This window comes from Felis catus, chromosome B1 (genome assembly GCF_018350175.1).
Source record: "Felis catus isolate Fca126 chromosome B1, F.catus_Fca126_mat1.0, whole genome shotgun sequence".
Taxonomy (NCBI): domain Eukaryota; kingdom Metazoa; phylum Chordata; class Mammalia; order Carnivora; family Felidae; genus Felis; species Felis catus.
Genome location: NC_058371.1, coordinates 38,434,173 through 38,450,394, shown reverse-complemented (window position 1 = coordinate 38,450,394; position 16,222 = coordinate 38,434,173). Strand labels below are relative to the sequence as shown.

At 42.7% G+C, this 16,222-nt stretch overlaps 1 protein-coding gene across 24 annotated transcripts in view; it reads left to right on the top strand.

Moving 5' to 3' along the window:
* The window catches only part of PSD3 (pleckstrin and Sec7 domain containing 3), a 785,560-nt gene that overhangs the window by 645,512 nt on the left and 123,826 nt on the right, over window positions 1-16,222 (top strand). The window contains exon 17 of one of the 24 annotated variants that reach the window (XM_045055446.1): window positions 4,011-4,077. The exons of the other annotated variants lie outside the window; for them this stretch is intronic. Within the exon in view, the coding sequence (XP_044911381.1) occupies window positions 4,011-4,033 (23 nt within the window). The 3' untranslated portion in view covers window positions 4,034-4,077. The remainder of the gene's footprint in view (window positions 1-4,010; window positions 4,078-16,222) is intronic. 24 annotated transcript variants of the gene reach the window in all.

The following is a 16,222-nucleotide window of genomic DNA, read 5'->3' as shown; positions in this document are numbered from 1 at the left end:
TGAAAGGTCATCTATCTCTCAACACCTCAAGTGGAATAGTTACAGGGACATGACCTCTTAGTTGTTTCCACAAACCATTTGTGGTTTGAGGAACAAAATCATTCACCTGGGTCCGAGGTGCCAGGAGGGGACCAAGAGGGCCTTAGGAACCCACACCTTATGCATTCTCAGAGAGACAATGCACCTAGGAACTAATGAACCATTCTGTACCTTAACTGACTAGGTTCAGTCATCATCTGAATGCCTCCTGGGGGCCGAGTGGGCCTAGGGGTTGGAGTAACTTGTGCCCATAGATACACTCCTGTGTTGCCAGAGTGGGGCTTTCAAATCCATTTGTTCCTTCCTTCGCTGGCAAATGTATGGGGCTATCCTTCCTTTAGATAGAGGAGTCTTTATAAGGGGTGGCAAGGGCTAAATGTAAGGCCACACAATTTCCTTGTGGAACCTTATTTCTTTCCCCAATAGTTCTTTTCCCAGGGGGCCTGTCGAGGTCAACTCCCCAACAGACAATTCCCCAGGTACTTTTATTAAGGCCAAATTACATAAAAGCGGGAGTACAAGAAGCTTCACTGTCGGTGGGCTGCCCTGCAGTCCTGATCCGTCCACCGCCCAGGCCCTGCCATCAGGCTGGTTGGATAGCTTGGCTTCCGGCAAGTTTATAATGAATGGTATTAGAATCTAATATCCACAAAAGTGTTATTGAAATATAATTTTGTTTGTTCTGTATCACCCTCATTTTTCCACAGATAGTCAAATTAATACTAGTTTGCAAAATAAGTCGAGTTAAAAAAAAAAACATTTCCTGGTTATTTACTTAAGTGCAGTAGGAGCAATTAGTCATATAGGCATATAGACGCTTTTAAATCTGCTCTGCTGGAAGTTTTTATAAGAAATCTAAATATTAAATTGTTAACAACTTCTTTAGGCCAGAAACTAAGCAAAATACTTGCCATAAGACTTAGCCTTGTTATACTTATAGATCTGGGTTAATAACTCTCTTCTCAAGATCCTCAAAGTATCTTGAGGTTCTTACACCTGCCAGGAAGTAACCTTTACTCACCTGGTAAGGCTGCTTGGGAACCCTATAAGCAAAGTATCAGACTGTTTTTCCAAGGGGCTTTATTGGCTCCATAGAGTAAACCTTAGTTCCTTAAACCTGTTTGGTCACATCTTGAGTTTAAACATTATCTCCCTCAAATATGAAGTTCCAATCAAGGCCTTGATAATATAACCAATGTTTCTTTCCAATTGTGTCCTGTTACAAAGAGAACAGGTTCTTCTTGAACTTGGGCAAATAAATATGTTGTCATGAAACAACAAGAATGCTAAGAATCTTTGACTTCTGGAGGGATCTGGGAGGGAGAAAAAGATACATGTTTCAGTTTATTCACACAGATGTATTTTATCAAACTGCTCTAAGTCATAGTTACTTTAAGAGAAAAGCTTTCCTAAAATCTGGAAAAATAAAACATTAAAATCAGCAGTGTTTCAAAAAATATTATAGAAATTATAACCATCCTCCTCAATTCATTCAGCCCCATGTTATTCTACTTTTGCTTGAATCCAGTTCTACTAGTTCCAGAAATTGTTACCTAGTGTCAGTTTTATGATTGTAAGGTTATCAGAAACCTGTACTTAGAGTTCTTTCCTTGAGTCTCAATGAAGATGAAATACATTTGCAGAAAGCTTTTATAAACATATCTGAGTCAAGGCATAACTGTTGTAAATTATAAAAGACTTAAAAATGGCCATGGTTAAAGATCAGATTAGAGTTTATTATAATTAACAAGGAAATTTGGTTATTTCTGTGATGTGCAACACATGATACTTCAAGACAATAACGTACCAGGGCAAATCAGATTTCTAGTAGTTTTATGTAATTTTTAGAACCCTTATTTTAATAACATATATCTGCACAAATATAACTTAAGAGGGTTTGGTAACACTTATTTGGCAATGCTTCCCATGTAATTTAACATAACAAATAAACCTAATTAAAAGTTTAATATCTCTTTTATGAAGAGAGCACATCCTTTAAAATCTTCCAGGGACCTTATGGAATGGTTAGATTGTGGTCAGAAGGCTTCATTTTAGAATTTGACTTGGGGAAGTTTGTCCAAAAACATCCAAAGATTGAACATTTTATTAATTAAGATCACAGATCATTATGAAACAATAATTTCCCATTTAACTGAAGTTACAATACAGGGTTTTAAAGGCAGATACAGAAGGTTACATGGTTGTGAGCAAAACATAGCTCTTTTAATATTAAAAAGATTCTGTTTTCCTGAATAATCAAAGACTTGATAAAGACTAAACATAGAGTCTTTGTTTTTCTAGGCAGATAACATTTAGGTAAAGAAAATTTTATAATTTTTTATAAAAAGCAAACTAATAATCTAAAAAAACTTCTTCCTTTTTACAGAGAGAAAAAGCAAATTCTAATTCTGTACCAGTGTACTTTAGATATTAAAACTCATTCTTGAATAAGTTTATTTTCATCTTAGCCGGTGCTAACCACATTCATAAAAATTTATTTCCAGGGGCTCCTGGGTGACTCATTCAGTTGAGCTTTCGACTCTTGATCTCAGTTCAGATCATGATCTCACAGTTCATGGGTTCCAACTCCTCACTGGACTCCACACTGACAGTGTGGAACCTGCTTGGGATTTTCTTTCTTCCTCTCTCTCTCTCTCTCTCTGCCCCTCACCCATGACTCCCTCGCTCAAATTAAATAAGTAAAAACTTAAAAACAGTTCTTTCCAAAGGTTCTTTTTCTGTAAATCTTTTACAGCTTTCTTTTTTGCATTCAGATTTTGTCCTGAGTTTTCTTGCTTTAAATAACTAGCCTCACTTCAGGACAGTTATTTTCTTTTTCTTCAATGAAAATGTATTTCTATTTTTTCATACTTTTCTTGCCAAAAACCTACACTTTACTTTTCATTTCATACAGAGATGTTTTTCTTTTCTTTTATTCTTTCTTTTTTTTTTTTTTTTGTCATCTTTGATACAAGGAGGATGGGTTCAAGGACCCAGAGGGGGGCCTGGCAGGATCAGCCAAGAAGGTGTTTGGCTTTGCTCAAGATAGAAATCAAATGCAAACCGGATAATGTGAAAACAGAATTTACTGAATAGTGTGAGTAACAGAGAATAGCAGATGGAGTATCTGGGAGACTCAAAAAGGAAAGGACAATGAGACTCATCAGTGCTTGGGGTCAGGAGTTTATACTGGAAAGGGGCCTAGAGACCCATGGTAGGATCCCATCAAAGGCAAATGTCAGGTGAACAATAGGTGTCATTCCGTAAGTTACCAAAGGTAGGTGTATTGAGGCCAGCGTCAGCCCATGTATGTTTGAAGCTAGTTCTGGAACATGTTCAAGATCTGCCTCTTCCTAGATGTTATTAGGTGTTTCTGGCCTAGGACAAAACTTAGAGTAACAATTAACTTTCTTGTTTCCCCCTTGAAATGGGAACATAGCTTCTCTGGCTTACTCTGGGGCAAAATATAGAACATGAATAAATGGGGCCTCACAGAAAAACAGCAGAGATGTTCTTTCTAAGTGATTGGAGTCCCTTCAGCTTCCCTGCCTCAGTGTTATCCATACATACATATTAATTAGAATTCTTAACTCTCAGAAACTTTAATTTCTAGTGAAACCTAGGTGATAAATAATTGTGAACTGTTGCACCAACATTGTTTTAGATTGGTAAATTTATGAATTCATTTTACAGTTTCTAAAAATGTGTTTTTTCATAGTACAGTCTATTAATAAAGCACAAAAGATGTTTACTAACACGCAAATTTATTTTTAGTTTCTCTGTAATTAAGAAACCAAAAATATGCAAACCTATAAACCTATGGTTAGTATTTTCTTATTTGTAAATGACTGAAATATTCAGTGAATTCAACCGAACTCATCACCTAACTTAGCAAAACTTAAAGGTTTCAGGTTACCAAAGAGATTTGGGGAAAATAATAATTTACCTATAAATTTTTTTCTTATTTACAGCTCTTCAATTTACTTACTCTTAACAACTATGCTTAGATTAGCCATAAAAACTTCAAGAGACATCAAGGTCAGTGATCTTCCCAAGCTGTTATTATTATTTTTTAATACATTTTCTAACAGATGATAACAACTTGAGTTTAAGTAAATTCAGGTAGAATAAAAGTTAGTGTTAATTCTGATAACTTTGAAGACATGTCTGCTTTAATTAAACCTTGAATTAGCTTTAATATTGAATATTAAATAAACTTGAAAAACATCTGGTTTAGTTTCTGTCATTCCTGAGAGTTGTAGAATGTCCAGTCTGTATAAGCACTTGCCTTGCCTTCAAGCCAACTAAATAGAGCTCTTTTACAAATAAATTTTAGCAATACTGTTTGGAGGCAGAAAAATTATCTCACATTTGCAATAATATATATATATGTATATTATATATATGTATATTATATATATACAAACATGTAGACAGATACAAACAAAAATCTTATAGCTTTTGTTTTTAAAAATATTTGTGGAGGGGACGTTATAGGCTTCATTCCAAACATCTTTTTTTTTTCCTCTCTTTCTCTTTTGATGAGAAAATTCTCCTTTAAGTATGTATTTCAAAGAATGGCTTTTAAGTCCTATAGAAGATGGAGGTAGAAAATTTATACCACAAAAGCACAGAGAAAATATTCTCAAGAAAGTCCAGGGTGGACTTTTTGGAACATGTCCTTTTATCAAAGGTACTGTAGCCTCTGAGCACAAGAGCCCTTTCAGCAGTTTTTATTTTAAAATGGATTCTTTTCCCCCTTCCTCTAATTCCCACCTCCCCACCCCCCCATCCCCTCACCCTCTGGCTTTTTTTTCCTTCAGTCTCAGGCAATTGTGGGTTGTGTTTGCATTTCAAAGACATGATAAAAGAGACAGGAAAAGAATGAAAGTTTTATGTTTTCTTTTTTCAAGAGTTTTGGGGCAATTGCTATTTAAAGTCTATCTTCCTTTTTTTTTAAGTATAGGACAATTTTGTTCCAGTATCCTGATCCTTTATAATATCTGTAAGCACTTTGAGAGGAATAGGTGAAGCTTGGAAATTGGTAAAGATAGGCAGGCTTCAACTGTTTTCAGAGTTGTGTTTCTGATTTTGCAGAGATGTGCAAGATAGATACAGTTGTTTCCATTCCCCCAAAGAACTGAATTATAGCCTGAATGTCAAGGCATTGACCTGTCTTTTTAAATTAAACTTGTTTTTTTCATTATATCAGGGAGACTTTTAACTAAAATGGGAATCAAAAGATTTATGCCTTTGTAAAGTCTGTATCAAGCAGTTTAACAAAAGTCTTCTTTCTGAATACACAATTTAACATTGTCTTCTATTAGTCCCTGAATATTGGCCTTTTCCAGATCATTTGTAAGAGTGATGGGGTTTTGGAGTAGTGGGGGTCCTGAGCTGTTGGCCAAGAAAGGATGCTTGAGATGTCTTTGGTGCAAAAAAAAAAAAAAAAGTGATTTTATTAAAGCACCAGGACCCACCCTTGGGCAGAAAGAGTTGTGTTTGGGTTGTGAAGAATGACCTGACCTGCTATAGACTGTGGAGTTGGGCAAGGTAAAGGCAAAAGGAAGGCCTCCAAAAAGAGTTTGATATGTTAAAGAGGACTCAGAAGATGCCAGGGGCCTTCCTATTGTCCAGCTAAGGTTGTTTCCCCTCTAATAAGGCATTAACATTATGACAATAGGGGGTTCCTGGAGAAATGTTATAGTTTGTATTTGCCTCAAGTGTTTGTCAGTGGGCTGCAGGTCATGAAGAAATTTAATTCTACCTGCCTTTTCCTTCTTGCCTTTGTTCCCCACATTACTATGGAGGGGAGGGTGATGTGGGCCTCCAAAGGTTTCTGGAGGTTAGGCTATTAATAAGATTGCTTTTTTCTTATAATTTACTAAGATATTTGTAAACTGATGGAGACTCAGGTCTTGTGATCTGTATCACTTAACCATTTGTTTTCTTTCCTTTCCTTTGTTCTTGGGCAGCCAGGAGTGCCTGAGGGATGTCACATACTTCCCACCTGCTAGGGGTGGGGTGTTTGCTGGGTGTCAGTTGCCTTATGTTCCCTCATCAAGAGGATCTAAAAGAAATTATGGTCATTCCTTTACTTTGTGAAGGGCTAGTTGGGGAGAGGGGGAGGATGAAGATAAGGACTGTCTGGCCTGCCTCAGGACCACAATATAATCATGGGATGTAAGAATTCCCCTCAGCAGCCTATCTAGTTGTCTGGGAGTGGGTTTGTAAATAGTCACTAACCTTTTTAATTTTTCTATAAATTTGGTAGAATCTTCTGTAAGTAGAGGGAAAATGGCTTTATAAATTTAAAAGATTTGCTGCTGTTCAGGGGACATGAATTCTTTGCAAAGATAGGGTCAGGTCCTAGGATATATCTGCCAAGGCTATTGCAGAGGAATATCTGAAACTGGCAGTGTTACAGAAACTGGTCTGGATCACCCCGCAGAAGAACCAAGCAGCACTTGGAGATCTTGGAAGGAAGGAGGTTTATTTTACACTGGTGGGCCCAGAGATCATTCTCCAGAGATCTGAGCCCAGAGCATAAACAGATGGGACAATTTATAGTCTGTTACTTCCACACCCCTTATTAGTAGTAATTTGGTGCCTGTGGCAAGCAGGGTAGGAAGGAAATCCCAGAATGGTAGTCTTCTGACTAGGACTGGAATTCCCTTATCAGTCCTGTTGGCCGTCTTATTACAGATTTTTTCCTAACAGCAGAAGTTGATATAGTAAACCAAGCCCTTTTGTCTGTACCATGTACTTCTGCCAAATTCACTTTGTGGCTTTCAGCATTTACAAGAATAGCCTATATAGTTTTGTTATGGAACCAGCCTGGAACACTGGCGGAAGAACCAAGCGGCACTCAGAGACCTTGGTGGATTAGAGATTTATTTAACACCGGCAGGCTCAGAGGAGACCGTTTCTCCAAAGATCTGAGTGCCGAATGCAAGTGCGGAGGGTAATTTATAGTTGTCAGCTTCCATATCTGTGGCAGGTTTTCACGCGCAGCAAACAGGGCAAGAAGAACCCAGAAGAGGGGTCTCCAAGCTAGAGACCAGAGCTTGTTTTCGTCCCCTCTGCCATTTTATGGTGTAATACTTTATTCATTTTCCCAAGAGGTTGAATCTAGAGATTAGGCAAGAGTACTCTGCAAATTTTGTAGGGAAGGGAAGTTAAAAGAGGCAGATAGAGCCAGTTTTAAAACAGGAAATTTACACTGGATATGGGCGTTAATTTTCGTCTTAAGTCTAATTTCTGTTTGTTTGTTTTGTCCAAGGAGTCCCTTAGGCTAGCCATCATACTAATAATACAATCGAGAGCTCTCTATATATAATTTTTTTTCTTCCTAACATAGACAATTTAAAGGATCCATTGTTTGACTACTGACAAATAGGATTTTATTAATTTTAATAATACCAAACCAATAAGCCTTTTTTTGAAAAGACTCAGAAGGAACTTTCCATGCTTAGAGTATGAACACAAGAGGCAGCTTTGGAGAAGGCATAGGTCATACAACCTCCATGATCCAAATGTTTACTCCCAAAAGTAGTCTAAGAAAGCAAAGACTTTTGTTGTAGAGGCAGTAAGAATGATGGTGTGTATGGCGTTTCCTGTCTCCCACAAACGTAAGTTGTCTGCAGTAATAGACCCATAGTCACTGGGCAGGTGCTACTTTAATGGATTTTTTTTTTTTTTTTGAGCACTAACAAACAACAAAGGTTGAGATGACATAATTCCCTTAAGAGATGGGACCTCTTATGATGAACTCCCTAGAGAGCTGGCATGGCTCTACAGAGAATGCTGCTTCTAACTGCCTGTCTTGGATCCCCAGTCTATTTAAACTGTTAGAGCAAATACTCAGCACCCAGAAAGGGACAAGCAGCGTGCACTTGGGGGAATCAGAAAAGACATTGTTTCGCACCAGTGCCGGCCCAGCAGAGTCCCCTCCAAAGACTGAGCATCCAGCTTGGGTTTTACTGGTCTTTTACACATACACATTTGTGCTTCCAGGTTGGGCGGGGCTTAGTACAGTCTGGCTTCTGGTTCCTGGCAAGTAAGATTGCAGAAGCCAAAAGCATTCAAGGGGAGTATCCGGCCTCAGACAGCTGGTTGCCCCTTTTTATCTGCTTTTTACCAGTTTTCCTTCTCAAAACTAACCCTCAGGATACTGCCTAGTAAGGGCATCCTCTGGATAGAGGAGACCTGAAAGAATATTTTCATTTGGTCAGAAAGTCAAGCTCTTAGAACAAGACGAAAGGAAAAAACCTCATTCAGGTTTTTTTTTTTTTATTTGCATATTAGCAGCTTTAGCTAAGCCTTGGGTCTCTCAGAGCTAAACTAATACCTAGAAGTGATGTACCATGGGGTTGGGAATTGTATGTCCCTTGACAGTGTAACTCATTGCATGGAAGTTTTTCTTGAGGCTGAAGAGTAACCTACTATGAATCTACCTATGTCATGACCAGTTTATCCTAGCATAGGAGTCTTTGACTTATGTGGCAAGTGCTTTAAGAGCTTTTATGGGTTTGGATTCTAGGATGTCTCTTAACAGTAGTCTTTACCTCATGTGCACATTAACTCTCAGCAGAGCTTGACTTAAACTTTAGCAGGGAGACACACACAGAGTCAGGACACCGAAGCTTTTCTTTCCAGGATGCAGCTTTATTCGTGCCAGCACGGGCTCAGTGGACTAAGACCCAAAAGGCTGAGCCCTGAGAAAAGCTGGAGGGGTGGGTGCCTTTTGTGCAATTTTTGCTCCTTTGTCTCCCATATTTGGTAACATACAGTCTGAATGGGCGGTCTGTGTTACAGAGTTGTGAGGAATGTCACGCATGCGCACATAGCCAGGTTGCCTTCCCTTGTCTTGAGGTTTTCACCACATTCCTTAGGGAGGGGCTCTACTACATTCTCCCCTTTGATTCTTTTTTGGGTCAAAAAGCATCATCTTGGTTTAGAGGTTTAGATTTCCATAACATCATCACATGTGTGGCTGTTGTCCTTTCGACCATTACCTCAATGAGGTTAGAGACAGACCATATAACCAGGGGTGCTAGGCAAGGTAGGATTAAACAAGCTCCCAAAATCAAGAGGGTAATACCTATGAGGGTTTGAATTCCCTGAGAGTTGAAAACCATTCTCCAAATAACTCCTCAGGGTCCCGACCTTTCCAGGTCTGGACTAGGACCTGAGCAACCTTTCTCATTCAATCTGTAATCTCCTCTATGACTTTTCCTTCATCATCTATCTGTAGGCAGCAGTTGCTCAGGTTAAACTTTCCAAAAACTCCTCCCCCAGAAGCAAGCAATTAATCTAAGGCCAAGTGATTTTGGTGAAAACATTGAGCATTTTGGTTTTCTCTTGGATAGTAAGTTAAGAGCTCTGGCAGTTTCATTGGTTATACTTTTTACAACTGCTTGCAATCTGATTATGTGGTTTAGCATGTAAATGGGAGCACGGTAGCCCCAGGACCCATCCTCTGCCCAGGTGGCAGGGCCATAATACTGGGTTATACGCTCAGGAGGCCATTCATCATTTTTCCAATTGCCAGTTTGTAGGGCACATCATTTCCTTTGAATCTCCCTGTCCCCATACACTTGGACTCCCAAATCGTCCCTCTGGCAAGTGGAAGCAGGAAGAAATATGGACAAATAGTTCCCAGCACACATGACCTGACCAGCCTGAGGGAAGTACTGTATAGGCTGTCCTTCCACATACCCAGTGTAGTCCACCCAGGGCCTGCCACTCAATGGCTGTGTTGACAGTGTCCCAAGATGAGAAAAGTTAGATAAGGGTGGGGATCTAGTTCTAGGAGATCTGGGGTCCCCCACCATTGGGTTTCCCAGGCGGTTGAGTTATAAAATCTTTAGCCTGGGCCCATTAAGCTTCCAACAGAGATGCTGAACTTTTTTCCCCATCAGACAAGGCAGTTTTTCCCAATAATTGAGGTTTTGAGGAGCCAAATCCCAGTAGTAGGACTGGGGTATTCTGTTTCATTATAAGGTTCGCAGTGATCTAATTCTCTACCCCCCATGGCCATCGATCCCCCATGTTCGTTCCCCTGCATACATAGCAGGAAGAGATCTTGAGAGTCTGGGCCATAGTCTTTGCTAGGGCTAGAAACAAGTTCCTTTCTGTGACTGAAGTGGGAAGGGGGCTACTTCTTATTTCTTCACTGAAGGAGTAGAAGACTTGATGGGACATGGTTGGATGGGCGGTAGTGACTCTCTTGAAATGTAACACAGTCCCTGGGTCTCTGCCTCACCCATGAATCCAGATGCCAACTCAGGTGCCCCACTGCCATTTGGAATCTCCTGGGTTAACTATGGTAAAATTAACAGGGTTACAGACTTTTGATCGACAACCTGATGTAGCAGTCCCCTTCTGAAGGAGTGCTGTTGTGCCTTCTTTTTTCCAAGTAGCCCATGAAACACAGCTCCAGCTGGGGCATAAAATCTCAGGTGTATAGGCACATAAACTGTTTTCCTCACACATGTATTTGTCATTGCATTGGTATTCCAGCTCCCAATCTAAGCCTCCGCATAGTGCATCAAGAGCCCTTGGACCCTCTGTGACAAGTACCCACTTTTTTCACATGACAGATGCCTCTGGGCCAATACCTATAACCTCACATAACGTCAGGTAACATTGACACCAATCATTGTGGGTTAGTAATTTGTGTCCAGCTGACCAAGGCCCTACCCTCTTGGTAGGATCGGACTTCTAACCAGTCTTCACTGGGGGAGTATTGGGGGTCAAAGCAAGTGTATTGACTCTCCCATTAGCAGATAGGTCTTATTGTGTCTGCAGGTCCCCAAGACTTTTCCTTGGCATGAAAAGTGAGTATGGTATAGTAAGATCCACGTGACTCCCTGGCCTGACCTGGTCATACAAATACATGGGTCATATGATGAGGAATCTAGGTCCACAGAAGGGTCTAGATTAGAAGCAACCAATACCAACAAAGCATCCTGTCCATAAAAGGAAGGTAAGTGCTAACAGAAAACTCTCACCACACTCTCAGCTGACTGGGGCAACCTCTGCCAATCCTATGGTGAAAAGTAGAGCAAGAATCACAATGACTGCAAGACACATGGGGTGACAGTGCATCACAGTAAGGAAATAGATATAAAAAATAAGAACAGTCTATTTGTTCCATCGGACCATCGATTCCTCAGGCTCTGTCATGCATAGATTAGTCAGCTTCTGGAGTGACTGAAGCAGGGCTGCAGTCTCCCAGAGCCTCTGGAGTTGCAGCTTGCTTCTTTTGTATGGTCAGTTTGCATGGCGTTGATGAATTAGGAATGCACTCCCAAGTTTTGAGATGCTGGCTTCACTCTGCTGTGGTGAATCCAGGGACCCACCTCAGCTACCTTTACTGCAGTAGAGGTGGACAAAATGACAGTGAACAGACTCCTCCAGAGGGGTTTTAGGGGTTATACATCCCATTCCTTCACCCATACAGCATCCACTGGTTTAAAGGGGTGAGCATCTGTGGTCAGACTCACAGGTAATCGCTTCCTTACACCCAGTGGTGTCAGGTGGTTAGGGTAGAGCCAAGGGCCCACATCTGTTGCCTTAGGGTTAGATTACCTGTCTCATTTAGATCACCACCCCCCCATGACTTGATAATGGAGGGGAGGGCACCCATGAAGAATTTCATAAGGGGGGAACCTTGTCTGCTTAGTAGGATTGATTCTTAACAAAACAATTGGCAACACCTGGTCCCAATGTAGATGGGTTTCCTAACATAGTTTACTTAATTGCAGCTTCAGGGTTTGATTCATTTGTTGTACCTTCCCAGAGCTCTGGGGTCAGTATGCCATATGTAACTTCCAGGTGATCTTTAACCCCTTTGCCACCAGCTGCATCACCTCAGCCACAAATGCTGGCCTATTATCTGATCCCATAGTGATAGTTTCACAAATGAAGGAATGATTTCGTTTGAAGAAGAAGTCGGGCCAGTTCATGTACCTTTTCTGTGTGAGTAGGGAATACATCCACCCAGCCTAAGAAAGTGCACATGAAGACCAACAGATATATATGGCCTCAGTCCTGGGGAAGCTCTGTGAAGTTCATCATCATATTTTCAAACAAGGCTCCCCTGACACTCTGCACCCCAGGGGAAGCCTTGGTTCCCTAAGTTGGGTTATTCTGGGTGCATGTTTCACATTGCTCACATACTGCTCAGGTTATGCTGGAGAGTCAAGGGATGTAGACATGTCAGTTCAAGGTAACCTTGAGAGCTGTCCGGCCAATATGGCTTTCCTGATCAAACTCCTTGACAAAAGCTGGAACCAGGGCCTCAGGAATTGCTACTCAGCTGTCTTCAAATTTCCACCATCCAACTGGGAGGTAGCTTCCATTTTCAGTCTTAAACGAGGTACTCTCATGGTGTGAGTAATTAGGGTCCCATTCTGCCAGAGGACTAGGGAACAGTGCAGCAGTTAAAACCATTGATTCCACTGTTACTTTGGAGGCCAAAACCTTTGCCTCTAGGTCTGCCTTATGGTTTCCCCATGCGGCTGTGGTGTCTCCCCTTTGATGTCCCTGACAATGCATGACTGCCAGTCTTTTAGGGGCCCACACAGCATCTAAGAGTTCAAGGATTTCCTTACCATACTTTATGTCTTTTCCTTCTGAGTTTATTAGACCCTTCTCTTTATATAAAGCCTGTGTATGTGGAGAGTGGTGAAGACATAGAGTCTGCGTATATAGTAACATGTATCCCTGCCGCCAGTTGGAGGGTTCGTGTTAGCGCAATGAGCTCTGCATTTTTGTGCCGAAGTCCCCTTTGGCAGGGGTTTGGCCTCAATGATAGAATTCAGTGTCACTACAGAGTACCCTGCATTCTCCCTCTTTCACAAAACTGCTACCTTTAGTTAAATACTCAGTGTCAGGGTCCTTGAGGGGATGATCCCTCAAGTCTGGTTGGGTGGAGAACACCTAATCCATGACTTTGATGCAGTCACGATCTGGTTGACCTGGACCCACAGGCAGTAGGGTTGCAGAGTTTAGGGTCTACACTACTTTTAGGTGAATGTGCGGGTTCTCACATAGCATTCTCTGATACCTGATCATGTGGGCGTCGGTTAGCCAGAATTATCCCTTGTACTCCATTAATGTCAATTCCTGAATGTGACACTTGGACTGCTAATTCTTGTCCCATAGTTAACTTGTCAGCCTCAGACACTAAGAGGGCCATGGCTGCAAGTGCCTATAGGTAGGGTGTCCAGCCTTGGACAACAGAGTCAAGCTGCTTGGAGAGATATGCCACTGAGTTATGCCTCTATCCCAACATCTGGGTTAGGACTCCCACTGCAATGCCAGTACTTTCATGAACATATGAGAAGAAGGGCTTAGACATGTCTGGGAGCCCCAGACCAGGTGAGTTGGCAAGGACCTGTTTGACTCTTCAAAGTCTCTTTGCTGTATTTGCTCCCATAATAGAGGTTCCTGCTCTCCCCCACTTTGTGGCCTCATAAAGGGGTTTTGCCAAGTCTCCTCCATGAGACTGTAGAGGTGCCTTTCTTTCCCATGGGAATCGTGAGAGTTATAATCTTCACTTCCCGCTATCATAGGGTCAGAGCAGCTTGTCCATAGGAGTTGAAAGTTATCTGGGCCTGAACCTTTCCCAACAGGTCCCAGCCCATTAAAGCCATGGGGCAGTCAGGGAGGTACAGGAATTCATTAATGACTTCACGCCCGCCTAAATTGCATCTTAAAGACAGCAGGAAGGGATGGCGTATCCAACTGCCTGTGGCCCCCACAGTGGTGACTTGTCTCTGTGAGGGGGGCCCATGGGTTGGGTCACCCTTATGTGTTCCACCCCAGTATCTACCATGAAGTCGATGGGTCACCCCTCCACATTCATTCAGACATAGGCTCTTGGGGGCCTAACAAAGTAGAGTCCAGTCAGTCCTAGTCTTCCTCATAGTCCTCTGTGGTGGCTAGCCCCACAGAATCACTTTCTGGGGCCCCATTAGGCCATGATGCTAGTTGATATCTGCTCTGAACCACATGGCCTGTTTCTTTTTTCTTGGGCCCCTGCTGAGAATTACCCAGCTGCAGGGGCACTCATTTTTCCAGTGGCCCTCCTGATGACAGTGCACACACTGGTTCCATCCTAACTTTGATCCTGGGTAAGATAATCCTCCCCACTGGCCCCCTTTGGGCCCCAGCCTCATCCCTGTGGGGCACCTCTCCGGGAGCATTCCAACCACTCCACTAAGGCAGCAGCTAACAAGTCTGCCCTTTTCTGCATCTTCCATCATTCTTCCCTCGGTGACGTCTGACCACTGTTGACAAATTCCTTAGTTGCTACTACCAGCAACTGACTGACATTCATGCCGGCCTCTAGCTTTTACAGCTTCTGCTGGATGTTCCCTTGGGCCTGACCTACAAAAGCTGCATTGACCATCAGCTGGTTAACAGGTGCCTCTGGATCAAAAGTTGTGGAGAGACAAAATGCCTCACATAGCCTCTCATAGAACCAGCTCAGGCTCTCCTTGGGTCCCTGGAGCACTTCTGATGTTTTACTCACGTTTATGGCCTTTTTCTCCCCTTCCTTCATGTCACTTAGAAGGGCTTCTTGATACTGTTCAGTCTTTGCGAGCCCTCCATCTAAACTTGGGTCATTTGGGTCCTATTTGGGTTCCTCCCCAGGAAAGTGAGCCTGAGCATAAGGCTGGGTGCCTAGTGTCCCATCCAGGACATTCTTACCTGTCCATTTTAGGGCTGCCTGCATTATTCGGTGATGTTCCTCTGTGTCGAAGTGGATCAGGAGGCATTGGTGGCAGTCCATCCAGGTAGGTCTATGGTTTTGAATTATGGACTGCATTAGTTCAATTATGGACTGCATTAGTTCAATCTTAGCTTGGGGCTTCTCCGTATAGGAGGGAGTATGGTGCTTCCAATTTAGGAGGTCCGTAGTGGTAACGGGTTGGTAGACAAAAACATGCTGGCCTTCTTGGATCTGGCCTTCCTGATAATAACAGACAGGTCCCCTAGATTCCTTCAGTGGCATCTGTAGGGCTCCCTGGTGTTGCTGCGGGGCGGGGCGGGGCGGGGGGGGGGTCTATCTCTGCTGTCCTGATCTTCTAGTTGCCTTCCTGTAGGGGTTAGGACCGATGGTCCAGGCAAGCCAGTCACATCTGGAGAGGTGGTAGAAATGGTAAGGCCTTGGGTCTAGGGCCAGAATCCAGTGGGGTTTCAGCAGCCGGGGAAGCTGGAGGCACAGGTGGCAGTGAAGGATACAGTGGGGCATATGGTGGTGGGATCCTCTCAGACTCTACTGACAGTACGGGTTTTTCAGTTTTTGGCTGGCATTTGGAGGAAGCTGTGTCATTAGCTGTCATAAGTTTAGAAGTTCTCTTCAATACAGACTTTTAGCCAAGGTGGCTGAGTAGGACCAGGTCTTGCCAACAGTCAATATAAGGAAATTGGTCAAGGTGATCTGGATCCCCCACAACAACCCTGAATACTCGGCCAGCTAGTTCCTTATTAAGTGAGCACTTAGAGGGCCAGCCCATCCTGAACAATGGCCAATCAATTTCACAGCATGTCCGGAGCTTTCCAGGGGTTCATTTCACACCCTAATCTCCTGAATATCCCTTTTTGAAATTCCTCAACATACACTCTAGGGGAGTTGGTTTACTCTGCTTTCTACCCATTTCCTCCCCCTAAAGGACAACTTTAATGTACAAGAGAGGAAAAAGGGGGAAGGATCTAATTTGGAGAGGACGCATGCTCACTTTGTCCGTTTCCAGCTGCTCTCCTCTTGGAGATATTTCAGTCTCCTCTTAGCATTGTCAGATTTCATATCAAGCCCTGACCTGGATAGACTCCCGAGGAAATTTGATGCCGCCCTAAGCCATATGAGGTCACCATGTAACCACGGATCAAGACTCACCGCTCGCTTCAGCCCATTGAACAGCCCATTCTGCTGTCTCATTCACACACAGTCACACAGTGACTCTACCCTGCCGCCCAGTGCCCAGCGCCTTAGAGTTGCAGTTTCATTCCTTGTGGAACCACTTGGGCAACTCTGGGAGGTGGTCAGGCTCCCCTTCAGCCTCTCAGGAATAGGTCTACCAAAACAAACCCTGGTTCTTACCAGCCTGGTAGACAGCGCTCCCTGAGCTGGTTTCTGGGCCTCACCAGGTTCTGTTGTGCATCTGGG